The sequence below is a fragment of the Vanacampus margaritifer genome, chromosome 2 (assembly GCF_051991255.1).
Source record: "Vanacampus margaritifer isolate UIUO_Vmar chromosome 2, RoL_Vmar_1.0, whole genome shotgun sequence".
Lineage (NCBI taxonomy): Eukaryota > Metazoa > Chordata > Actinopteri > Syngnathiformes > Syngnathidae > Vanacampus > Vanacampus margaritifer.
The window spans coordinates 49,459,638-49,485,105 of NC_135433.1; the positions used below are offsets into that span (position 1 = coordinate 49,459,638).

Below are 25,468 nucleotides of genomic sequence, written 5' to 3' on the forward strand. Positions count from 1 at the left end.
AGGTACGGCAACATAGGCGTGAAGGGGAGGATGGTGGGAGGAAATCTTCGAATGTGTTCGGGATTCTCCGGAAACGCTCGTTCGACGCCCTTCCATAAAGCAACGGTGGCACTTGGAAGTTTTCTAAGTACAAATTCAATGCATGGAACATGAACATTGAACATGCAACAACACACCTGTGATATGGAGCCTTTCCCCGATGAGGCCATTTTTTACCCTTAAAAAATAAAATAAAACATTTAACAGTGTTCCAAAAAGTATAGAGTCCGAAATGTGCAAAAGCTACCACAAAACCCGTTTTTATAATCTGGCACAACGGGGGGGTGCAACATTTACACGCAACACGTTAAAATACTTTAATATTACGATTAAACGTGCAAAATTAGCCAATCAATGAACATCAGAAAAAAGATACAGTATTATTTGTGTTTATGTGTTTTTACAGATTGGACAGGACATTTTTGAATATGCTTAAAGCTGGAGCGTTTTAGGCTGGCAAAAGACAACACATTCTAACCAGGAATCATTCTTGTAGCTGACATCATCAAACAATTCTCTTAAATCATGATGTGCATGGGGAATATTTCGAATCTGCTGTAGTCGTTAATGCTCTCCTTCAACGTGCTGATGCCCTTGTTTTTCCTGCCTTATAAGTCCCAAGATATAAATTAAGATCTTAACCACAGTTGACTTAACCTGTATCTGTCTTTTTTCATCGTGTTGTCATCCATAACAAGCTTACTTTGAAAGTGCAAGTAAAATACTTCACCTGGAAAATACTCAAGTACAGTAAAATGTATTTTTACAGTTTAAACTGCAAATTTATAGGTTATCATTAGATTGAGGCGGCACGTTTGGTGACTGGTTAGCACGTACACCTCCCAGTGCATAGGATGTGAGATCGAGTCCGGGCTTCGGCCTTCCTGGGTGGCGTTTGCATGTTCTCCCCGTGCTTGCGTGGTTTTTTTCCGGGTACCCCGGTTTCCAAAGACATGCATGGCAGGTTAATTGAACACTCCAAATTGTCCATAGGTGTGATTGTGAGTGTGGATGGTTGTTCGTCTCTGTGTGCCCTGCGATTGGCTGGCAACCAGTTCAGGGTGTACCCCGCCTACTGCCCAAAGCCAGCTGGAATAGGCTGCAGCGCCTCCCGCGACCCTTTTGAGGACAAGCGGTTAAGAAAATGGATGGATGGATCATTAGATTGATTTAAGCAATGTTATAAATACCATATAGTGTACACAGTAGATCCCCGCTTATTTACGGTTCGCCGATTTTCAAATTCACCTATTCACAAACTCAACTAGTTGCAATTTTCTGTAGTGTGGGAAATTTAAATAAAAACAACTATTTAATTTTTGTGGCAAAATACTGTCAACAGTATATTTATTGCATTGTAGAGTCAATTGAATTGAGGCAATGAATAGTTATGTAGACCATAATGACGTAAAAAACAACAACTTAATTCCTACGAAATATTTGTCTTACTTATTTTAGGATCTTTGGTTGAAGTCTACACCCTGCATAGAGGTCTTTTTCTTTTGGATTACTCTCTGTATATCTGTCTATCTGACTATGTGCAAGAGCAACGTTGTCACATCATATTAAATAAAGATCATGTGAGTCATTTCAAAGGCCAGCACCAATATTTAAAAAAAAAAAAATACATATACATCATGTTGAAAAAAATAGGTCAGACAAAATACAAACACTCATTGCCCTGGCACAATATGGGTTATCTTTGCAGGCTTTTGCAGGATATGGGATTATCTAGCAGCACTTCCACATTCGGCATTTAATGTGAATCAATGTAGATTAGCATGAGTTGCGAGAGAATAGCAATCATGCAAGTTTTCTGACAAGTCTGTTTGTGTATGCAACACTGCAGGATTTATGTGAAGACATACATGACAAAATGGGCTCATTAACGTTTTTAGGCTTGGATTTGAAGGTCAGGGTCGGGTTTCACACACCAACAGCACCATAAAAATGCTGCATTGTAAAAGCTAGTGTATCATGATTATTTTCTGAGAAAATAAGTGTATATACTGTATGTGTCCATAAAAATCTACATCTAAAGTTAGTTCTTAGTAGTCATCAAGATTTTGTTGGTTTTGCCAATATACTCACGCTGTATTAAATCTTTCTGTTTTTCTTTCTTTAAAATTGAAGAGTGTGTGATGAGTGAATAAGTTCCATGGCATGTCACCATTTTCCATCACCACGAATGACAGCTGAGATGCAGAGAACAATGAATGCCTATCATCACTGCCATGTCTCCTCCTGCCCTACCTTTGGGCACAGGCCCGCTCTACATCAGCAATGGTCTTTGGGGCGTCAGATGACAGAATTAAGGGCCCCCCCTTGTCCCGAATCAGCACGTCATCCTCGATCCTTATACCCATGCCACGGAAACACTCTGGGGCCTGCTCATTTTCCTCACCAATATACAACCCTGTGGAAAACAATTTCAGGGACATGTATCCAATATGAATATGAAACCAGAATATACATCACCAAAATGTTATCAAATAACTGGTTGTGGACAGTAAAGCCTAAAAAAAATGTTGATTTAGTATCATTTAACACACACTATTGTTAGCAGCGCAGTGTGTGGGGCATGCCATAGTCATGTACATCAAATGAAAAAAATGGTCAAAATGAAGGAAACATTTTAATAGACCTATTGTACTGGTACATGTGCAAATGTCTGGCCACTTATAGTAAGACTTCAGCGTTTCATTATTTGGCTACACTTTCATGAGGGCAGCGATTTTGATGAAGACACCAAAAGCACTTTAGAGTGATTGGACCCTAGACGCAAAAACATATTTTTGATTAAATGTTTGAGGTATTAACAAAAATCTTGTCTGTATGCTTGCCAAACATAAGGGCCAACAAAAATGATGTGAAAAGATGTAAAATGCATTAATTGGCAATGACATTCTGTAAAGTGGCCATTTTGTCCTATCAGGATTTATCTAAAAATGTCGTTAACTTTCACTGCCACTGACGTTTAAAGACGTCAAGTAAAAACCTACGGAGCACTGCCAATGACGTCAAAAGACGTCATCCAATGATTTTTTTTTTTTTTTTGAAACGGGTAGAGGAAACCCTTCCGCATGTCTGGTGAAAGTTTCCAGCCTGTCTGTTGTGCCTAATGACTATTTTTGGCCACTAGAGGGCAGCGATGACTCTCTTTTGACAAGATCGGGTGGGCGTCAGTAGAGGTGGAGCTAGAGCGTCGAGCAGGAGATGAGAATGGAAGACAAAGGAAAAATGGCGGCCGGTCGCGAGGAGCTCACGCCCGAGACGTTTTTTTTCAAAGACCAAAAGCATCGCTGAAAGAGCACATTGTTGACGACGATGATCATCATCGATGATGAAGATGAGGGTGGTGACTCCGTGGTTGGGAAGCATTGACGCGGCAGTAGAAGACATTAGATGGAGCTAGATGGAGGAGGGAACGGGCAATGGCGAGCGTTTGCAAGCAGCTCTACACTTACAAGACGAAAGGCATCGACCAATGCTAAAAAGTACATTGATGACGACGATGATCATCATCGATGATGATGAAGGTGAATCCGAGCTTGACGGCGAAATTGGAACCGCTGACGCGGCGGCTATGACGGTGTCGTAACGCGGAGCGCAACCGAGCACGCACAGGCGGACGTTCGATCGGACGACGGAGAGTGCCCCGAGTCCAATGCATATTCATCGGAGGAAGTGTGTACAATCTGCTACTTGCTTTTTATTCCCCGGAAAAAAAGGCCGTCAAGAAAGTGTAACGTTTGCACGCAAAACGGACCAATGCGAAAGTCAAAGTAAACTGTTGTGCGAGTCCTGGCGTCTCCTTGCACGCAGGAGAGCGTTACAAAAGGAAAAATTGTATTTGAAACATCCACATAATTGTAAGTAGTACCACAGTTGCACACATTTGTAAATAGTTTGCGAAATTGTTTTGTCAAATTGTTACACTGTTGAATGGAAATAAACGTATTTTGCAATCAAAAAACACTTTTTCATTGTTGGTGAAAGCGTTTTACAGAAGTAAAGCACTATTTATGTGTTTGTGGCATCATTCATGGACAAAAAGAAGTGTACAATTCACTAGAGTGCATGAAATAACATCGTTTCACAAAAAGCTCTTTTTCTCCGTTTTTTGTTTCAAAAGAGAGAATTTCGGTGAAAGTAACCATTTTCTATTGTTGATTACTGAAGAACGGAATAAGGTAGAAACAAACTTTTTTTTTCTGATGAAAGCTGAGAGTCCAATCTTTCATTTGGTAGTATGTGTGTTTCCATAGTCCAAACACAACATTTTCTGTGGACCTTGAAAGATCACTCAAAATGCTTAAATCGGCTGGCAGTGGGGACAACCCGTTTCTGAAAACGTCTGGCAGTGAAAGAGTTAAATGTGCATGTCGCAATATTGACGCAAATTTGAGTGTTAAAATAACCATATTTTTCATCCACACATGTTTTAAGAATGGTATAATGGACAGGAGGCACTATTGTGGCACAATGGCTGTTGCCCCTATTTTCCTGTAGAGTGAAATAATAATTGTGGTTTCGGGACAGAAACATTAAGCTTTCTCCGTGGAAGCACTGGGAAGGCGGAAGTGTTTGGGAGTGTGTGGACGAATCCGTGGGAAAAGACAAGCGTGTGCCGCAGCGGATATAAAAGTGTTGCAAAATAATAATAAACCAATACTGCAGTGCGACCCTCCGTCTTCCGGTGGCTCCTTTTGTTCGACTATTGGGCCGAAAGTTTGGCGACATGTAACGAGAGTTTTCCATGGAGGTGACATTGACCGAGGGAAAAATCTCCCCTGCGTCACCCCGACCACGATCAGAATACCGAGCAGGAAAGAATAACACTGTCTAGTGTGACAAAAAAAAAGAGGCAAAACTGAAGTCGCACAAGCGTTTTAGGAGGACGTGGATCAATATTGGAGCAGCGTTAATATTGGAGTAGGTGGGAAAACGGGACCCAAAGCTTGCTTTCTTCTTGCTAAAAAGGTAAGACCTTGTCACAAAAATGCGATAGGGTCTATTTATGATAAGCAATTTTCAGGCTTCAAAACTCTGTTGATTCTGCTGAGATTCGGATTACAGTAATTTCTGGACTATAAAGGCGCACCTGGCTATAAGCCGCGCTAGCTAAATTTGGGGAATACTCGAGTTTGTTACACATATAAGCCGCACCCAACTGTAAGCCGCAGGTGTTTTAATGTTAAAGCAACGGGTTCCCGCTACTTTATTTTCCGTAATGAGGGCGCAAATTGTTTCACTCTCGTTCTGTCTCTCCTACTGTATTTGGGCTCACTTGGTTTGTTTTGCTCTTCCTGACGCTCTTGCGCTTCCTTTATAGTGCAGTGCGCCCCCTCATGATTTGATGGATAAGCCGCACCTTTGTATTAGCCGCAGGGTCCAATGCAAGTGAAAAAAGTAGCGTCTTATAGTCCAGAAATTACTGTAAATCATAAAGAACAAACTAACACAAAGTAGGTTAAGCTGTTAAGATAACCCAAAGAAAAACAAAGCAGGGAGTTCCTAATATCATGCTTTTACCTGGTTCTATGGTGATGGTCATTCCAGATTGCAGAGGTTGTGAGCGGGACAGTTCTGGAGTGTCATGGACATCCATGCCTAAGTAATGGCCAACATGATGGGGGCAGTACCGCCTCGTAGCCTGGGATGAGGATAAGAAAAAACTATAAACTATTCTGTACAGTGGTAACTTATTGCTAGCATGCAACAATTAGAAATACCATTTAAAATTTCATCATGAAGATGATGCAAAGAAAAAGTAAGACTCATTCTCAAAGCATGTGACATGGGAAGCAAGAAATGCATGCATAAAGATTCAAATAAACTTTACCATGACATCAAAGCACTCTGGATGCCAAATGCATGCTTAAGTAATGCAATGATACCAATGCAGCATTTAGGTAGCATCACTCACGTATGAGTATATGTGTGAACTGACAAAACATAGACGAATGTTTTACATAATTGCGTTCAAATCTAAGATTAGATCAAATTTAGAAATACTATCATCAACTGTTAAAGCTTAACATAACTTTCTAAATGGTAGCTTAGCGTTCACAAAATACAATAACATTTTAAAGTGACAATGTAGAATTTTTTGACTTTTCAATGTACATTCATTTTAAAAGCCCACTATTCAATAATACGCAAAAAAGTATATATGTTCTATCACATCAGCGTAGATTTCCCCCCCATAGAATTACAGGTCTAGAAATCCCCCTCCATGAGCCGTCACCTTACCATGGTGGAGGGGTTTGTGTGTCCCAGTGATCCATGAACTATGTTGTCTGGGGCATTATGCCTCTGGCAGGGTCACCCATAGCAAACAGGTCCTAGTTGAGGGACCAAACAAAGGACGGCTCACAGACCCCTTATGATGAAACACAAATGGACAGACGGTTCCCTTGCCTGGATGCGAGTCGCCAGGGCCCCACTCTGGAGCCAGGCCTGGACGTGGGCCTCATTGCCGAGCGGCAGGTGGCACCCAAAGAGCCCTCCTGGCCACAGACCGAAGACGCTACGTGAGTCCCCCTTGCCATGGGCTCACCACCTGTGAGAGGGGCCAAAGAGCTCGGGTGCACAGAGAGCTGGGCGGCAGCCGAGGGTGGGGACCTTGGCGAACTGATCCCTAGCTACAGAAAGTAGCTCTTGGGACATGGAATGTCACTTCTCTGGCAGGGAAGAAGCCTGGCTTGGGTTCTGGTACCAGTCCTCTCGAGAGGAGTTGGACTCTCTTCTACTCTGGAGTTGCCTACGACAAGAGGCGTAGAGAAGGTGTGGGCCTACTTATTGCCCCGTGGCTTGGGGCTTGTACATTGGGGTTTACCCCGGTGGATGAAAGGGTAGCCTCCCTCTGCCTTTGGGTGGGGGACGGCTCCTGACTGTTGTTTGTGCCTATGCACCAAACAGCAGCTCAGAGTACCCACCCTTTTTGGAGTCCTTGGAGGGTGTGCTAGAGAGTGCTCTCCCTGGGGACTGCTTAGTCCTGCTGGGGATCTTAAACGCTCATGTGGGCAATGACAGTGAGACATGGAAGGGCATGATTGGGAGAACCGCAATCCCCAAACCCGCTGGTAAGGGATGTCCAGCCATCAAGCTGGAGGAGGAGTTATTGGGCCTTTTTGACCTATGGGACTCCGGAAGCAGCTGACGATTACTGACTGGCCACGCAGAACTCAGCTTTGGCAGTTGCTGTGACAAAAATTCAGGCATGGGAGTAGTTCGGCGAGGCCATGGAAAACAATTTCCAGACGGCTTCAGGGAAATTCTGGTCCGCCATCCGGTGTCTCAGGAGGGGGAAGCAGTGCACCATTAACACTGTGTACTGTATAGTGGAAATGGAGCACTGCTGACCTCGTGACGCCATTTGTTTGTGGGAAGAGTGCTGTGAAGATCTCCTCAATTTCACCGACACGCCTTGTTTTGAGGAAGCAGTGACTGGGGACTCTGAGGTGGGCTCCCCTATCTCTGGGGTCGAAGTCACTGAGGTGGTTGGAAAGCTTCTCCGTGGCAAGGCCCCAGGGGTGGATGTTGTGGGGTTGACACGCCTTCGGGAATAGCGCCTCTGGATTGGCAGACCAGGGTGTTGGTCCTCCTTTTTAAGAAGGGGGACCAGAGGGTGTGTTCCAACTATAGAGGGATCACACTCCTTAGCCTCCCTGGTAAGGTCTCTTAGGGGTGTTGAAAAGGAGGGTCCGTTGCGAAGTCGAATCTCTGATTCAGGAGGAGCAGTGTAGGTTTCGTCCTGGCCATGTAAGAGTGGACCAGCCCAACAGTAGAGTGGAGTGCCCTCTGCGGGTCGGGGACGAGATCCTGCCCAAGTGGAGGAGTTCAAGTATCTTGGGGTCTTGTTCACAAGTGAGGGCATGATGGACCAGGAGATCAACCGCTGGATCGGTGCGGCGTCTGCTGTGATGCGGCCCTTTATCGGTCTGTAGTGGTAAAGAAGGAGCTAAGCCGAAAGGTGAAGCTCTCGATTTACTGGTCGATCTTCGTTCCTACCCTCACTTATTGTGACAAGCTGCGGGTTGTGACCCAAAGAACAAGATCCTGGGTACAAGCGGCCGAAATGAGTTTCCTCTGCAGAGTGTCCGGGCTCTCCCTTAGAGATAGGGTGAGAAGCTTGGTCATCTGGGAGGGACTCAAGAGTTGAGTTGCTGCTGCTTCTCCGCGTTGGGAGGAGCTAGCTGAGGTGGCTCGGGCATCTGACTCGGATGCCTTCTGTATACCTCCCTGGTGATGTGTTCCGGGTATGTCCCAGCACCAGGAGGCCCCGGGGACGACCCAGGGCATGCTGGACAGACTATGTCTCTCGGCTGGCCTGGGAGTGCCTTGGTATCCCGCCAGAGGAGCTGGTTGAAGTGGTTGGGGAGAGAGAAGTCTGGGCTTCCCTGCTAAAGCTGCAGCCCCCGCGACCCAACCCACGATCGATAAGTGGTAGATAATGGATGGATTGATGGAAGTTCTTTTAATCGCTAGTTATACTACATTAGTCGCGTCTCACCTTACAGAAGGCTGACATGTTTCACCGCCATCTTTATGCTACGGACACCCAAAGAAGACAAACTTAGCAAACGTAGTAATTGGTGGTAGAATGCATGTGATTCGAAATTAGGTCGTTGCATTCTATTAGTCCATCACTAGATGGCAAAAAATTATTCACACTGTCCTTTAAATGATTTAAAAGATGCAAGTGTATTTAACTGAACTGAATTGAATTGTTCCACTTTAAAATATATAGAGATATGTATCGAATTGTCTTTTATTGGTGAGAGAGATATCTTTGAAGGAAATGATACATTTACAGTATTGACAAATTCATTCTTATGTACGTAAAATGACAAGAAACCCGTTGCGTCATACCCTCTTGAACGGAGACGTACCACATTGAATTATAACATGACTGAATCAAAAAATCATTCCACTTTACAATCGAATTGTCCTACAACCATATCGCACCCTATGCATCGAGATACATATTGAATAATTTTTTATTGGCGTGATGAACATCTCTGCACTTCACCCTAAACATTTGAATACCCAATCATGCCGGAATGGTCTTGAGTTAACAGCTGCACTCAGCATGATTTGTCCATGCATTAAAAATGACATCTTAAAAAGTTTCATTACCTTTAGTACATCAGCATCACTGGTACCGGCCTTGACGATGCTGAGACGCTTGAGCTGTCTTCCTAACAGGGCCAGCATGGTACTGTAAATGTGGTCAAGACTGACACCTGGGGAGCACAGAGATAAACAGGAGAGCTGGACCTCCAAGATGGCTTCATAAAGTTCCGCCTGGGGAGCGCTAAATCTGGAAGGAGATGTAAAAAAAAAAAAATGTCAGAATGAGACGCCAATAACAGGAAAATAGTAATTTTAATTTGTAATTTGGGATAGCGCTAAATCTGAAAGGAGGGGTTTAAAAAAAGTGTCAGAATGAGACGCCAATAACAAATTATTTGTAATTTGGGATGATTAACTTACTTCCCATTTACCGGCCACGTTCGGGTCACATCACTGACATAACCAAAATATTCACAACCGCCATCAAGAAGCACCATTTCACCATTCTAAGGAAGAAAAAAGAACATTGACTCATATAAAGCAGCCATCTCCAACCTTTTTATGAATCATAGAATACCTTAATGCAAGAAATTTTATACGCCCACATAATGAAACATAATAAAGTACATAATGAATACGAGTCACTCTAACACAAACACAGTGGGTGTCTTTATCTTTCTCTTCATGTGGCAAAGCAGTTTTGAAGGCATTATTAGCCTCATTAGATAACCAGTCTGGACGTATTATACAGAGTGGCCTTGGAGCATGTGAATCACCCATATGATAACCCAGTAAGCAGGGCTCTTGATATAGTGTTTTCTTTTATGAGGTTTTCTTTTTTTCTGACACTACTGTATTACATTACAATCATCTGCTTTCTCCTCATCGGGCTTCTTCCCTTTTCAAAAAAGCTTTCCATCCCTGGGGTTTCTGTTTTTTACTCATTTAAGATGGTGTTGTGCAGACTGTGACAGAGAGTGGGAAAGAGATATACACACACATACAAGTGATGATGAAGATGATTTTGTCATCATTCTGAATAAAAGTTCCAGCAGACTCACATTTTAAACCATTTCTGCATAGCCAGGTTGCACTGTTACCTTAATGATTTGGTTGTTGTTGATGTAGTGCAGAGTATTGGCACGATTTCCTCCGGCAACCACAGGTGGATAGGCCAGGAAATTCGCACCATGGACCCGGTTCTCAAAATCAAACTGCAATTTAAATGATGGATGTTAGATATTTAGGTAATGTTTGGGGGAAATAGTTCAACTAAACAGAACGAAATAACTGGTGTTTTTCTATTTACTGTACTTGGGGTTAAATTGGACAAACTTGACGTGCCGACTCCTTGACCAATGGTAGCCTCATGCTTTGGGGCATGGGCCAGAACTGCCCATGATGACTCTATGTTGCCCTATGACCACTACTATTTTGTAGATGCCTTTGCTAAAATTACATTTTTATGTGAGGAAAGCTGTGCACTCTTTCCATCAAGTTGCAACATTACAACTGAGGCTTAACTGACTTAATCAACAACTAATAGAGTTAAATGAAAGAGCTTTAGTTTGCCAAGCTACCTTAGCAAAGAGTACAGATTCATCCACATCTCCATGAGATAGAGCCATTGTCCTCCTAAAAGCCTGCAAGGCAAGTTGGATTAGAGCGAATGATTGAAAACTGAAAACTAGTTGTTAAAAGCAAAGCATTAAGCTCTTAAACATTTCAAACTGCAACTACAACATCCTATATTGACATTTAATTACCAGACACGCACTTGCGCTGTGATGCGACCTGCTTCTTGCATGAGGGCCACCTCCGATGAGCTCTTAAGAGCCCTGAGTGAATGAATGAGGGGACTTAGGGGGCGTGGCATTGGCCCCGCCTCCAAGACGGGACTGACATGTGCTTGGTGGAGTCGAGGGTTGGACGGATGAGAATTGTCATACCACAGCGTCGAGCCTGAAGGAAGATGGCAGTAGAAAGGAAAGGGTAGAGTTAAGCCAGTGATGTCCAAACTACGGCCCTGGGGGCCATTTGCAGCCTGCCATCCATTTTTCAGCGGCCTTTGTCATATAATAAAAATGGCATTTGACACAGTTAAAATAAATAAAAAATTCTTATTTTTTTTTTTTCAAACTAAGAAGGGAGGGTGTGGAAAAAATGGAAACATTTGTTTTTAAGGGTATTAATTGTACATGAAAAATAATGAAGTAACCAAATTAATTCTGGACGAAATATGAACTTTTTACTGCTGAAAATGGCTCCCACGTATCCCTTTAATAATGTACAACACTAAATAGTCAGTGATGTGAGCACTGACACTTGAGCTAACAACTTATTTATGCAGTGTTCAGCCACTTCCAACATTATATCCATCAGTCATTGTCTTGAAAGAGAATTCAAGTTGATGGAACGGTCCGAGAGGAGGACCTGCATCTTTACACTCTACCCACCTTTAAGGCTTTTGAGCACCAAACCAAGTTCTTCTGTGCTATGAACCCTCTCTATGCCAGTCAAAGCAGCAGCTCCATCCTTCCCGGATCGCGGCCCATCCCACAGCTCCCTGCCTGGGTCTCTGCGAGGAACAAATAAGATGGCCTGGTCTGGTCGGCCTTTCCCATACAGAACCAAAGCACTGTCAGGCTCCAAGATGCCACACAGGTAGAGGAAGTCCTGGGCAAAATTTGCAAGAGTTTGACTGTCAAAAGTAAAAATCGAGGTTCATATTTGAAAGTTATATTTATATTTAGAAGACTCATAATTGAATATGGCTGAAATGGATCCTCCAAAGTCAAAGGTCTCAGGCATAATACGATTGGGACGTATACTAGCAAAAATATGTTGCACAAATCTTTGGATTGCAGTCATGTATGTCAGCATATTTTGTGTGTGTACATCACAAGACCTGTTCAGAGACCATCATTATGCATGTTTTTATTCACATTGTTTTTAAAGTTTAGTTTTTTAAGTCAAAAATGTTCTTTACAGTAATGTGTTCTATGCTCCCCACGAAAGTTTGGGGAATATGAATGAAGCAGAAAAATCCACCCTTTTTTTTTAGCCACTTCAGGTGTCTGCCATTTTGCAATTGCTGTCGACTGAAAATGACATCACAGTGCCTAAGTGCTCATCTTGCGAATGTCACATGAAGGTCGTTAACCTGAGCCCTTTGGAACTGTGATGTCAAGTGGCAAAGAGATGGATAAAAATGGGTGCATTTTTGCTACTTTAACTCAATCAAATCCAAAAACGTCTAAATACGTTTTTTTTTATAAATATTTTGTCCTGCACTCCGAAAAACGTATTCATACAGAGTTTTTTTTTTAATGCTAGAGACATACAGAAGGCTTTGGTACATGTCAGAAGGGGGTCGCTTAAAGCAAGAGTAGTTATTACAAAAAAACGACCAGCAAGTGGCAGCAGAATATAAGAGTTCAGGGCCATGTTGCAAAAAGCTCAGGTTTGTGGATAACGATGAAACTTAGCTATACAGTATTCTAATGCTAATTGTTGCAAAACGGAAACAGACACAAATGTACTTTTTTCCCGATGAAAGAAGAGACTCTAATCTTTCTTTTTTGATAGGTTCCATGTTTTTATACCAATAGAACAGAATATTCTATGGACCTTGCAAAGTCAGTCAAAATCCAGTAAAACAGTCAGGGGCGAAGGGGGTTGCTTTAGTGAAAATGGCTGGGAGTGAATGAGTTAATATTCCACAAACACATTATTAATCAGAATACTCCACTAGTGTGGGTGCATAAAGCATTGCATGTAATTATGGTGACAGTCTGACACTGGAACAAATTGTTTCCAAACAAATGGAGGATGACCCACATTTGACTTCAGAGGTTCACCTGTAGATGATTATGAATGCAAGCATACCTGGTTCTGGTGGAAGGGATAAGGTATGTCATTAGTCATGTAGCGAGTGGGATGCGACAAAACGATGAGCACATGAGTGCTGGACGAGGTAGACGGTCCAAGCCTGTCCGTCTGGGCCTCGATGAGTGAGGCCAGTCTGTGGCGACGGATTTCATATTCTGTTTGACTCAGGCCAGGCGTCACCTCACCTGAGAATCAAATAGCACAGCTGACAGACAGAACTGAAACAGAACCAGAACCGCACCTCTGTTGCTAAAACATTCTTAATTTAATCCAGCACATTAACTCCGCCCAATTCAATGTTTATTTATTATTTTTATAGATTATTTTCTGATGGATTGAAGTTTAGAGTTGGAGCTGGGGTAGAGCCATCTATAATCAAGCGCACACTGTACAGAATGGGCTTTTGAAGCTTAAAAAAAAATCAATCAAGGAATGACACTATTCTATTTTGCATTGAACACAGAGCAGTTATTCAGTTGCAATATAATGTTAAATGAACTTGTTTGATAACCCTTGGGTGTTTTTTGAATCATTTCTCTAAAGTGTGTCTCCGACTTTTGCTTGTCTGCTCTCTTTCCAGGGGCACGGTGCCATTACCCCGGCGTTTGCCATTCAAACAGGTGAAGTACAGTAGACACGTCAAAATGGAAAAATTCAGGAAAAGTCCGTTTCTCAGTTGTCTCTTTAAGATTGTAGGGTGTGGTGTGAGTAACAAATGATTTGTGCCTCCCCAATTTGCTCTGAAAAGTGTCTGGACCAGCAATCTATACATATTTATTATCTCAGATCTTTGTGTGTGTGTGGTCAGCACTGAGTTCGGCATAGTCACGACCTCCGTCGTTGTGACATGAAATGGAATAACGGACGATTAAGGGGCTCGCTACAGCTCACAATGTTGCTAGACACAGGAGAGAAACTAGTTGTGTCAAATATTTATATAGTGTGTTTTTCAAGTCATTTAATGACACGGAGAAGAGATTAGAACCACAAATTAGCTACCAAATAACGGTTACACTAACTTTTTAGATATAAATTTTTCTTCTACTACAATTTTGTTCTTGTATTGTACGACATTCTGGATGCCTTGTGGCACAATATTGCCTCACAGGTCAGTCTTTGTAATTAAGACAGACATCTTGTTTAGGGGAAGAGACTCGCTATTGTCAGTGGAGATACTACTTACTAAAAACACACTAAAAGCAGTAAGAACACATGGTGATTTCTTCTTGTCACAGGTGGGGCTTCACACGTTTTTAAATTGTTTAAGATGGTTAAAATTAGTACGTGTTTACTAAAAGTGGGTGAAGTATGCCATTTATTTATTGCTCAGGCAAAAATATGACTTAAGGTAAAATATTCAAAGCTATCATGTTGATCAATTTTGAAATGTTTATTGTCTATGCAATTCAATGCACTGCTATTGGAAGAGATATGGGAATTTAGCATATTGGACAGTAAAAGGGAATATGGGGTTTCCCTGGTATGTAGCATACCTAAAGCTGATAGTGGCCCAGTTTTTCATTTCTTTTTTAAATTATAAACATACCACTGGACATGTGACGTGTGTTTTTAAATACAGAACTAGCAGAACATACATAATACTCACCATGTTTGATTAGGTGTGGATGAGTGAAAGGGCTTGGCTGGCCAAGGTAGCGAGCAGGAACTGTTTTTGGTTTCAGGTCTCCCGGTTTCAAAGAAATGTTCCTGCATGGACACCACAAACGTCCTACAAAGACGGACAGAATACATTTTCTTTGTTTTTCTTTTGGGCTGCATGGCTCATTGGTAGAATAGTTGTCTCCCGACCCAGATGTTGTGAGTTCGATCCCCAACCCTTTTGACCATGTTAAAGTGTTCTTCAGCAAGATACTGAACCCCCAGTTGCTCCTGGTGCTGTGTCATCAGTAGGTGAATGAGGAGTCAGTGTGTGACTTTGCGTGCCTATAAGTGGCAAAGCACTATACAAGCCAAAGCCCATTTACCAAGCCTATTTTAAATGAGTGAAGTCTTACTGTTTTTGATGGCAACTTCCCTTCCACAAATTTCTGATACAATATATCAACAAGACTTCTTAAAGTATATTTTTTATGTAACTTCTCCAAATATTCATCCACCCATTTCTATAGTGAGGAAGAGGAAAATTCTACAAGAATTTGTCTTAAATTGACTTTCTTTGTAAACTAGTGAAACAGCACAATATGCTCACCAGTCAATGTTTAAAAATCATTTCCTCGGTTTTTCCTCTATGCTTTATGAGTCACTTTGACACCTTTGCTGCTGTATGGTACCAGAGAGACTTTGAGGGTGGTCATGTGACTGCCTGGCTACAAATAATTGGTGAAATCAAGACAAACGTAACTGGTGGTTTACGTTGGATTAGTGAAACACAGTCATGACAGTGACCGTCGAGGCACGATTAAGTCTCTCTGACAAACCAAAATATACAGTGCAGAGGTCACCAACCTTTCTGAGAATCCAAGATCATTCTTGTGTATTGATTGGCTACCAGTTTGATACACACTTTGGAAAATAAATGTGATCAACATAATATTAGTAGTATTTAATGTGAATACACTGATTATCTAAATCATTTCAAGCTCTAATTAGGAAACAGATCAATATCAACTTGCAATAGATAGATAGATAGACAGATAAAAATGTGGACAGATGTGGAGTACTTGCATCATGTTTACAAGAATCTTGCCAAGCATATCAACCTTTGCATCACAAATGTTGGGAATCGAATTGAAAATGTTTTATAGTAATGTTTCACTTGAATAAAATGTTGCAAATATCATATCTTGAGAATATGCATTGTGTGTCCAGACTTTGGGGACACTAGTTAGTAGTGCCACTGTAGTTTTTCTTGTAATAGGTTTTTCTTGAACGTTCTATAACAAAGTATGTGTGTGCTACTTTTCAAACTGGTTTGCTAAATTTGTAGTCTATTCAGTCTAACGGGATAAAAAAATAATTTCAGATCACCTCGGGTCCAGCGTGGTCGTGGCAGGAGTGTGACAGCAGCCCTGAGGAGCACACTACCACCGGAGGACATCATTGTCGCTGTCTCACGACGACATAGGTCACGGACACATACCGTTTCGTTTACTACAGAGGAAAGAGAAGTCGTCAAACTCAGGATATTTATAGGACACTTTTAGACAACAGCCAACAACTTTGCAACGTTAAAGTGTTCTACACAACTCAAATCCAATTCAACTGAGTCAGTTGACAGCTACCTTACTAGCCGGGTTGCTAACAACCTTCAAAATCGGGTAATTTACACCCCGAGTTTTGCCTTACAGATGCTTGAGCCAGCATGTGCGTCTATGATTGGTCGCTTCAAAGCGGCAGTCACTGTATTCTAGAAAAATCCAGACTTTTATCACATCTGCCGTAGAACTTCGTCGACCAAACTAAAGTGTTCTGTGTTCACATTAATTTTGTTGAAAGTTGTACTTTTTAATACGAAAAGTAAGTCGATAGCTGTGAAATTTAAGTTTTACCAACTAAGTACAATGATGTATAGAATTATTTTATTTAGTCCAAACTTCACTTGTAAACCCTAAATTTCATACTGAACAACCTGGCGTCCAACACCAACCAAAAATAAGCTTCACCTTCCATGTGCGATATGGCTACAGCTGTTGCGTCTCTCTCAGGCATATGTCCATAAGACAACGATCGGGGCAAAAATACATTATAATGGGGCTGTCTGATCAGTGCCTGAATGAAAAAGAAAGGAGCGACGCCTGCGACAAGGAAGCACATTTGCGACGTTAAATCGATTGCTTTCTCACATTCTGTGTTAATTCTGCGAGTCCTTGCACAGGTACTTTTCTTTTTATTACTACTAACGCCAATGCTTTAACTTACGATCTGTATTTCTTTAATAACTGGTAATGATTGCAGTAAGCTAGGGATTTCCAACGCGATCATGCGTCAGATATGCTTCTGTCTTGCTCTACTGCCATTATCACTGACTCGCGGTACAAACTGCTTCGTTTGTTAAGATAATGTGTTCATGTTGAGTTATTTCCCACCTAATTATGTGCGGACATAAATAAAATAAAGTGGACGTGCGTTCGGTCCATGCGCGTTAGCATTTAACTGCTAAGCTATCTAACGGTAATCGGGCATTAAACTTTGTGTAATACTTGGGGTGGTTTGTTTTTATGATGCCACACAGTGCGCGTTGGGCGTGACAGAGAAGCATGGACTCTCGAAAAATGGATGAGTTGAAGGGCTTCGTGCAACTATGCAAGTCCAATCCCGCCATCCTGCAACTTCCCGAGATGGCTTTCTTCCGGACCTGGTTGCAGAGGTCGGTTGTGCCTCAAGTCACTGCAGTTTGTGTTTTTGGTGTTCTGGGTCACGTGCGCTTGTTCTTATTTCAATATGTCTAACTATCTGATTGACACACTGGCACAGTGTTTCCCACACTATGTTAATACTTGGGTGGGCCACCCAAGTAAATTGGCCACCACCCAATAAGTTTTCAAGAAAATGTATTAAAAATAAATAAAAAACGTGTCCCGACAGGATATACCGCATGTAACGTTAGTTCGCCATCATTCACTTGTGGATCATGAAGCTAGGAGACGTAGTAACAGGACTGAGACCCACCTCCCGTCCAACCCGCCTCCCATCTCCACCGCCGGAGGCCACCCACCCAAGTAGATTTCAAATCTGTGGGAAACACTGCTGACACACACACGCTTGACCACATGCTTGCCAGGTCAAGGCAATTTGCAAAATTTTAGGTACATCTGCATGAGTTGAAAAATATTACAGGTATGACTTTCAAAAGGTAATTATGCAAAGTTTTTAATTAAGGGTACTTGGACTACTCGACTGAACACAAAATTCACAGCACGGGTTTGATCCATCAATCGACCAATTGATCAACACCTGCCATTGTGAGGCAGTCAGGGGGAGCTTAAGCTACGTTCACTGCAACTGCAGAACAGGGCATGATTTTTTTGCTGAATTTTTTTTTTTCCCAAAGCTACTTATCTAATCGTTTACATTACAAAAAACAAATGCAACTTCTAATGTGAACGCAAAGTGTCCGTAATGTGACAATTACGCTTGGCACACGACTACAAGTGATGTAGTGCACACACAAAAAGACGTCACATTACATAAACACGGTCCCGTGTGGTGTAAGGGCTTAGCTTATCATCTCATATCGCCAGAGGGAACAGTCTAAAAAGCTTAAAGTGGCTTACCGTTAGACAACTATGGCCAATCACCACCAAAATTCACATGCACAGCTGTACTTATGCCCACTCCAACCTCATGAAAATATCAAAACAATCGCCACCGTATTTTGGATTTTATGGGTGTTAAGTGTTTTCCTGTCCATAAAAAAGCTTAACATGGCTTAATGTTAGAAAACTGCGACTAATCGCCACCAAAATTCATGTGCACATCTCTACCTATGCCCTCATCAATCTCTGAAAATATAAAAAATATCGCACCAATATCTGAGATTTTGGCCGTAGTTTTAAGCCATGTTAAGCTTTCTCTCTATAGTGAATGTCTATGGGGATGAAAAAGCTTAATGTCTGTAAAATCCAAAATATTGTGAGGATTCGATTGCTTTAATAATTTTCAGAGGTTGAAGTGGATATATGCATGTGAGTTTTAGTGACATTTCATAGAGCAGGGGTGGTCAAGTTCGGTCCTCGAGAGCCCCTATCCAGCCTGTTTTCCATGTTTCTGTCCTCTAACACACCTGATTCATGATCAGGATCGTTATCAGGCTTCTGCAAAGCTTGCTAAAGAGCTGATCATTAGATTCAGCTGCGCTGAAGGAGGGAGACATGGAAAACAGGCTGGATAGTGGCTCTCGAGGACCGAACTTGGCCACCCGTCATAGAGGTTTTCTGCCATTAAACGGCGTTAAGCTTTTTTCTTCTTCCTCTTTTTTTATTTTTTTATTTTTTACTCGTGTTCTACGTGACTCCTTGAACTCCTCATTTCATTAAGACGTCTACTATGATGTCACACCATTGTTGCGGGCGGGGCCGATCACCTTAAATGTCAACTTAATAGATAAATGTAAAATCCACTCTGTTAGTCAAAGCAACTTTTCAAATTCACGGACGATTTGTCAGTAGTCTCCCTCCCAAACACTCTCCCTGCCCGAGTGCCCGTCCGTACAGGAGTGCATGTCGGGCTTTTGATGACATCGGTCGGTTGTGTACGGATGAGCGTTCATACTTAAGATGCAGTCGCGCAACGCATGCGTGTCCGATTTATATATCTATATATGGAAGAGCGCCCAGGTTGGATTTGAAACAATTAGAATTGTACTGTTGACACTGCATGTCGCATATGGGCAAAAAAAAATCGGAATTGAGCTGAAGTGTGAACATAGGCAGTGTTATCAACAGATTGCCACGGAGACACTTGAAGAGTCACAGAAGGGGCTATTCTTGGAAATGTTCATGGATCAAAACCTTGTTGTGGATTTTGCCGTTCTGCTCCTTGCAGGCAAAATATACTGAAAACTCTTTTAGCAGTTTATGAACAAGCCACTAGTACTTAATAACTATAATTGAATGAGAATGTTTTGTGGGCAATGATATGCACTGACATGTTTTGCATAGAATTTTGTTCTGGCTCACAAGAATGTTGTCCACTCTGCAGCATGGGTGCAAAGATACCTTCACAATCCTCCCCGAAGGGTCATTGCCAGGTAGTGTATGAATTGTTTTCATTTTCTCATTTACCCAAAAGTAGAAGGCAGGCGTTCAAAAATGCAAAGTTGTTTAGTAGATGAGAGTTCAGATATTTCACTTTGGGTACTCGACATGCTTTGTCCTACCACCACAACAGATATATACAGGTGTATAAATATGTATACAGGTGTATAAATATGTATACATGAAGTATTAAGAGTCGAGATGAAGCTAAAACAGTTTTGCTTCATAGCAAAAATTCAGGTTTAATTTAAAAAAAATTTTTTTTTTTTTTAAAGATTTATTTTGGTTCCAAGTTATACTCTCTCTGGCTTGCAGGGTGAGTGTCCGTGTGGTCCTCCTCCGACATCGACAGCTTCCCCAACTGAGCCCAAGCCTCCTGTTCCATCTGAGAGCGAGGAGAGTGAACTTGGTCAGTCTTTTCACCTTAATGCTCCAGATTCCCTCAATCAGGCTTGCTTTGTTATTTATACCTCATGAGCCTGCGAATATCCGGTGAGAAATATAAGAACAAATCATTTCAGGTGTGATAATTAGCTTTAGTATAATAATTCATAAGAAACGTCTCTCCAAAAAAAACACAACTTGTGTTTTCAGAAATAGATATGGAGGGCGTCATTGAACCAGACACAGACGAACCACAGGAAATGGGAGATCCAGATAACGTTGAGGTGAAATGTTCTCCTTGTCAAATATGCAAACAAACGTGCTTTTCAGTCATGAAGATTTAAGTGTGCGTTCCCTCAGGTGACGGAAGAAATGATGGACATGGCCAATGAGAAGAAGATGGAAGCCCTTGATGCTCTTGGAGAAGGTTAGTGAATTCAGATTGTCACCTGCATTCTGCACCAACTGAAAAACAGTTGGTGTTTTCAATGAAACTGTGTGGAGGGTGCAATGTGACAAAAGCTCCTCACACATTTGTGCGGCTGCAACATTTTTGTAATTTCACTGTGAAAACTCTCTTCCATGCTCTCATGTTCTTGACTTTTTGTAGCAGTTATCATCAACCAGTTTGTAAGCAGATCACTGCTGCCTCTAGCAGAGGTCCCCAACCCTGGTCCTCGGGGACCGCTATCCAGCCTGTTTTCCATGCCTCCCACAGCCAACACAGGTGATTCATATCATCAGCTAATCAGCCATCTCTGGAGAAGGCTGATAACAATCTCCACCTGTGTTGGCTGTGGGAGACATGGAAAACAGGCTGGATATCGGTGCCTGAGGACCAGGGTTGGGGACCTCTGGCCTATAGGGCCGGAGTGGAACATTATTGACCAGTTTTTATTTAAATCTGTGCTCTGGAACCCTTATAACGTTCTTTTCTTCTTCTTTTTTAATAATTAGCTGCACTGTGGTTAAAAAACATACTTTGGGCCTCACATATTCAGTGCTGCAATTAATATTTTCTAGGACCCCTTTCAGCCATGGAACCTTAGAACCGTCTTCGCTCATCCCTCTTTTTAGGCTCCCCTAAATTCCCCATAAATTAAAAAAATTATGTGTATAAGCACAATGCGTTAAGGAATAATTAGCTATTTTAGTGACTATCTCCTTTCAAGAGTCATTGTAGAACACATTGAGGGCATTATATGGGGCATAATCTATACTACGCATTCAAACAGTAAAGCAAAATGGCAATCTCTGCTTTGGTCGTTCCCATTTCTTGTAGGAGATCTACAGAAAGCGCTGGATCTTTTTACTGCGGCGATCAAGCTGAATCCCTGCGTGGCCATTATGTACGCCAAGAGGGCAAGGTGAGCTTATCTAAATGTTTGAGTCATTCCCCTCGGACAATTTGAGACGCTACTCATTCACCGTCGTCTGTTAGTGTTTACGTTAAGATGCAGAAGCCCTACGCAGCCATCAGAGACTGTGACCGAGCCATCAAGATCAACCCGGACTCGGCGCAGCCATACAAGTGGAGGGGGAAAGCTCACAAGTACGTTTTTGCCTTTCACGCTGAGGCTTCCAGATGGAAAATAGGATTATTGAAACTTCCGTCATCTGCCGTATTCCTGTGCCCCGTGAATGAGCCTTTGCATGAATTATAGGAGTGACTTCCAGTTTGAACCGGTACCAGCCTTTTGTTTACATGGCGACTGGTTACGCAAGGCCACTTTCTATGACAGTGACAGACTTAAAGCAATGTGGGAATGCCAATTTTTGCAGCTTAAAAGAAAACATTTCAATCTCACTTCCTACACCACTTAGTAATAACCGACAACAAGTTCCCAAACTGTGCAAGACATTTTTAAATGCTACAGTGTCTTAAGATCATTTAGAAAAGGAAACAAAAAAACGTTTTAAATCAACTGCTCCAGGAAATGAAAGCCGTTGCAACAAATGGCTCACCGCTACTTCCGGTGTTTTACAGGTTTTCGCTCCCATCTTTGTTTATACATGAAAGCCCTCAGAACTAATGTGGATAGGGATTATGATGTTGAGTTCTAATTGACATTGGGGTTGTAGTTTGTCGTGGCGCAGCTCTGCACTTCATTTTGTTCAAAAGGCCGAAAAGAAACAGTATCACTGCAGTCTTTACATCTTTTGTTTTGCTCCTTCAAAAAGAGCACGCACAAAATAGAGAACTGTTAACAATTTTCATTATTTCTAATATTAGCCCACAATAACATTGTGATGGTGTGCGTGTGACGTTTCAGGCTGCTGGGCCACTGGGAGGAGGCTGTCCGGGATCTGGCCACAACATGTAAACTGGATTATGATGAGGATGCCGATGCACTGTTGAAGGAGGTCCAACCAAAGGTCAGAGGGCAGGAAGTTGATTTTGCACAAAAATGCTCTCGAAGATTTTCTTCGGTTGTTGGTTACTTGAGGATGTGAAAATATTTTAAACTGACAAGTACAATTTGTATTCCCATTTTGCTAACTTCCCCAGTACAGCAACCACGTCTTCATATATTCCAGCCCAGAATAAAGTTACTGGCTACAACATCAATATGACGCCATATTGTACCCTCTCTTTTCATTCCAGGCTAACAGAATAATCGAGCACAGGCGCAAATATGAACGTAAGAAGGAAGAGAGGGAGATCAAGGAGAAACAAGAGCGCATAAAGAAAGCGAGGGAAGAGCATGCTCGGGCTCAGAAGGTGATTTTTTTTTTTTTGTCAACAAGAAAAATGTACGACGATCTGATGCATACAATATTTTAAATAGTTCTTAAGTGTCTTAAAATGTCTTTACTTTTCTGAATTAGGTAGTGAACGCAAAGATTTACTTAAGTTATTTGACACTTAATGGGTGGGCTGGCACAAGTTATTTTAGTAATCAAGCTAACTCTTTGACTGCCAGACGTTTTCAGAAAAGGGATGCCGTGGGTGCCTGCCGATTTAAGCATTTTTGACTGATCTTTCAAGGTCCACAGAAAATTATGTGTTTGGACTATGGAAACACACATACTACCAAATGAAAGATTGGACTCTCATCTTTCATCAGAAAAAAAAGTTTGTTTCTACCTTATTCCGTTTTTCAGTAATCAACAATAGAAAATGGTTAGTTTCACCTCTGTTTTGAAAAAACGTCTTTTAACGTCTTTGGCACTCCTCCATAGGATTTTACTAAACGTTATTTAACGTTTTTGGCAGTCAAAGAATTTTCCATATCCCCCTTTAAATCTATATTTGTTTTTTGGGAGTCATTACTGTCTTGCTTAAAAAGTAGCTAGACTGTGAAGTGTGAATAGTATATTGTTTCACAATCATAAACGGTGGCAGTACTGTGGAAACGGCATTCATTTGGGGTAAACAGAAGCTCAGGTTTAGATTTCAGACACTCCAGATACCACAGAACCGAAGAGGAATAGCTTTTCCTTGTTTAGTGGCTTATAATATGACCGAAGTACCTCTTCAATCCATATTGGTGGACAGAACACTTCTTGTTATCTAAAAACATAATCCAAAAGAGAGCAATAATGTTGAGATGGTTTTCACATTGTAGTACCATGGATAGTGCACAATAACCATTAAGTACTGCCGCTTTTGAGATGTGAAACTTTGGAAATGTGACCTTCAAATTAAACACCATTGCAAAAGTAACGTACGTGTGTGTGTGTGTGTGTGTAGAGTCTGCTCGGCTTTATTGCTCTTCAAAATAGTGTACTGAGACCCCAAGCTCTTAAGGAATGGTGGTCTATATTTAATTTCTACTTGAATGTGGTGTATAGCGTTTCACTGCTTCTGTGATGGCTATGTCTGTCATTTTGTTAGTCTTTGTTATTGAAGCCATTGAAACATGCAATTATGTGTAATCATCCCAAACCAAAACAACCTGGATGTGATGTTTTGATCAATAAAGTGTCTTTCACCTCTCTACAGGAAGAGGAAGCCAGGGGAGGGGCAGGAGGTGGAGGACCAGGATTCTTCCCAGGTGGGAGTAAAAAATCTTGCATTTTAGTCATTTAATTCTTCCAGTGCACTAATGATGTTGGTTCATTAACTGCATTTTATCAGAGCAGTTCAAGTTCACGCATGTGTTTTATTTATTTAGCTCTAAATTTCAGAATGTGATTCCTAATGTGTGATTTTTGACACAGGTGGTGCAGGATTCCCTGGTGGATTCCCAGGTGGAGCCGCCGGCATGCCCGGTCTCAATGACCTCCTGCAGGATCCCGAGCTGCTCACCGCCATGCAGGTGACTCGATGCTCCCTGGGGCTGCTTCGTACTACGTGATGACACACTTAACTCAAATATTACGAGTAACTGGGATTGACATTTGGGCAGTGGCGACCTCCTGCAGTTCGAACCTTGTCACAACCTAGAACATATCTGAGTCAAATGCCAGTTCTGGCAAAAATGTGAAAAATTTGTTTCATCCATTAAGATCACTGCCCCCTCTCCCCCAAAAAAAAAAAAAAGATTTAAACCAACATTATCTGGCTTTTGCTGATCAATTGTGATCTGCTAACACAATTGATAATTAGAGGCACTACAATCGTGAGGAATGTGATGAAGTTGGGTTTGCAAAACTTGGGCCATTCCATTTTCAAAAGTATTTATTCCCCCCCTCGTGTGACCATTTTCCCACTCCAGGACCCGGAGCTGATGGCCGCCTTCCAGGATGTGGCGCAGAACCCAGCTAACATCGCAAAGTACCAAAGCAACCCCAAGATCATTGGGTTCCTCACCAAGCTGGGCTCCAAGTTTGGGGGCGCTGCACCTCAGCCGTAGACATGAGATGAGAATTGTGTTTGCTGCAGCAATCTTTTTGAGGGCTTTTCCGTAATCCTATGGTGTGCATATCAGATGTTCTTGGTTGGTGACTTAACTGGAGTGCTTGTTTGTTTCTAGAAGAGCTGAGGGGGAGTTCAAATCAAAGCTAATTAATCAGTACTAAGAGCAACCACAGAGGAGTCTGGGGCATATTTACACGACCTCTGTGACATGAATTAGCTGGCATTTAACCACAAAGTTGATGTTTATTTGAAATCTGAGAGCTCCCTGCACTCACCAACAAACGTTTAAACAACGGTGAGTGTGTATTCAAATTTTGGAACCAAACCACATTCTTTTGTTCTATTGTCATTAAAAAAAAAGAAGAGGTATGGTGTCTGACCCATTTGGGGAAAATGGTTAATAAAGCTTGTTTCTCAAAGGCATATGTGACATCGCTTATTTCAAACAGCAAGCGCACTCTGCAACCCAAAATCACCCTGATTGCTATTAACTTTATTCAACATTAATAGTCATCACTTTGTGTTTTAGCATGAACTGCCTTGCACATCCACA

General features: G+C 41.8%; 2 protein-coding genes across 4 annotated transcripts; one reads left to right on the plus strand and one right to left on the minus strand.

The window, feature by feature from the left end:
- Positions 1-412: 412 nt before the first annotated feature.
- Positions 413-16,680, minus strand: xpnpep3 (X-prolyl aminopeptidase 3, mitochondrial). Of its 3 annotated transcripts, none has more exons than XM_077558573.1 (13): positions 16,635-16,679; positions 16,000-16,122; positions 14,618-14,740; positions 13,009-13,196; positions 11,577-11,796; positions 10,898-11,082; positions 10,701-10,763; positions 10,221-10,334; positions 9,541-9,626; positions 9,184-9,367; positions 5,575-5,695; positions 2,293-2,455; positions 413-1,158 (listed from the first exon to the last, which is right to left on the minus strand). In XM_077558573.1, the coding sequence occupies exons 1-13, from the start codon at positions 16,639-16,641 to the stop codon at positions 1,005-1,007; spliced, it is 1,731 nt and encodes a 576-aa protein (XP_077414699.1). In that variant the 5' UTR covers positions 16,642-16,679; the 3' UTR covers positions 413-1,004. The 3 variants fall into 3 exon arrangements, with proteins under 3 accessions (XP_077414699.1, XP_077414701.1, XP_077414700.1); XM_077558575.1 differs by lacking the exon at positions 16,635-16,679 and adding an exon at positions 16,254-16,333; XM_077558574.1 differs by lacking the exon at positions 10,701-10,763 and having other exon boundaries at positions 16,635-16,680.
- Positions 16,681-16,685: 5 nt separating this feature from the next.
- On the plus strand, positions 16,686-25,338 carry st13 (ST13 Hsp70 interacting protein). The gene is made up of 13 exons (XM_077558576.1): positions 16,686-16,846; positions 17,204-17,338; positions 19,672-19,720; positions 20,043-20,136; positions 20,322-20,395; positions 20,472-20,538; positions 21,394-21,478; positions 21,553-21,663; positions 22,385-22,487; positions 22,717-22,833; positions 24,058-24,109; positions 24,276-24,373; positions 24,773-25,338. The coding sequence occupies exons 2-13, from the start codon at positions 17,229-17,231 to the stop codon at positions 24,908-24,910; spliced, it is 1,098 nt and encodes a 365-aa protein (XP_077414702.1). The 5' UTR covers positions 16,686-16,846; positions 17,204-17,228; the 3' UTR covers positions 24,911-25,338.
- Positions 25,339-25,468: the final 130 nt, after the last annotated feature.

Bases quoted from the DNA above. Each gene is read 5' to 3' on its own strand.
- xpnpep3 (XM_077558573.1), bottom strand. The intron at 14,741-15,999 runs GTGATCTGAAAT...CCGTCTTTGTAG, and splicing joins ACGACCACGCTGGACCCGAG to GACGTTTGTGGTGTCCATGC. The intron at 2,456-5,574 runs GTAAAAGCATGA...TGTTTTCCACAG, and splicing joins GACCATCACCATAGAACCAG to GGTTGTATATTGGTGAGGAA.
- st13 (XM_077558576.1), top strand. From the start codon at position 17,229: ATGGACTCTCGAAAAATGGATGAGTTGAAGGGCTTCGTGCAACTATGC. The intron at 19,721-20,042 runs GTAGTGTATGAA...TCTGGCTTGCAG, and splicing joins CCCCGAAGGGTCATTGCCAG to GGTGAGTGTCCGTGTGGTCC. The intron at 24,374-24,772 runs GTGACTCGATGC...TTCCCACTCCAG, and splicing joins AGCTGCTCACCGCCATGCAG to GACCCGGAGCTGATGGCCGC.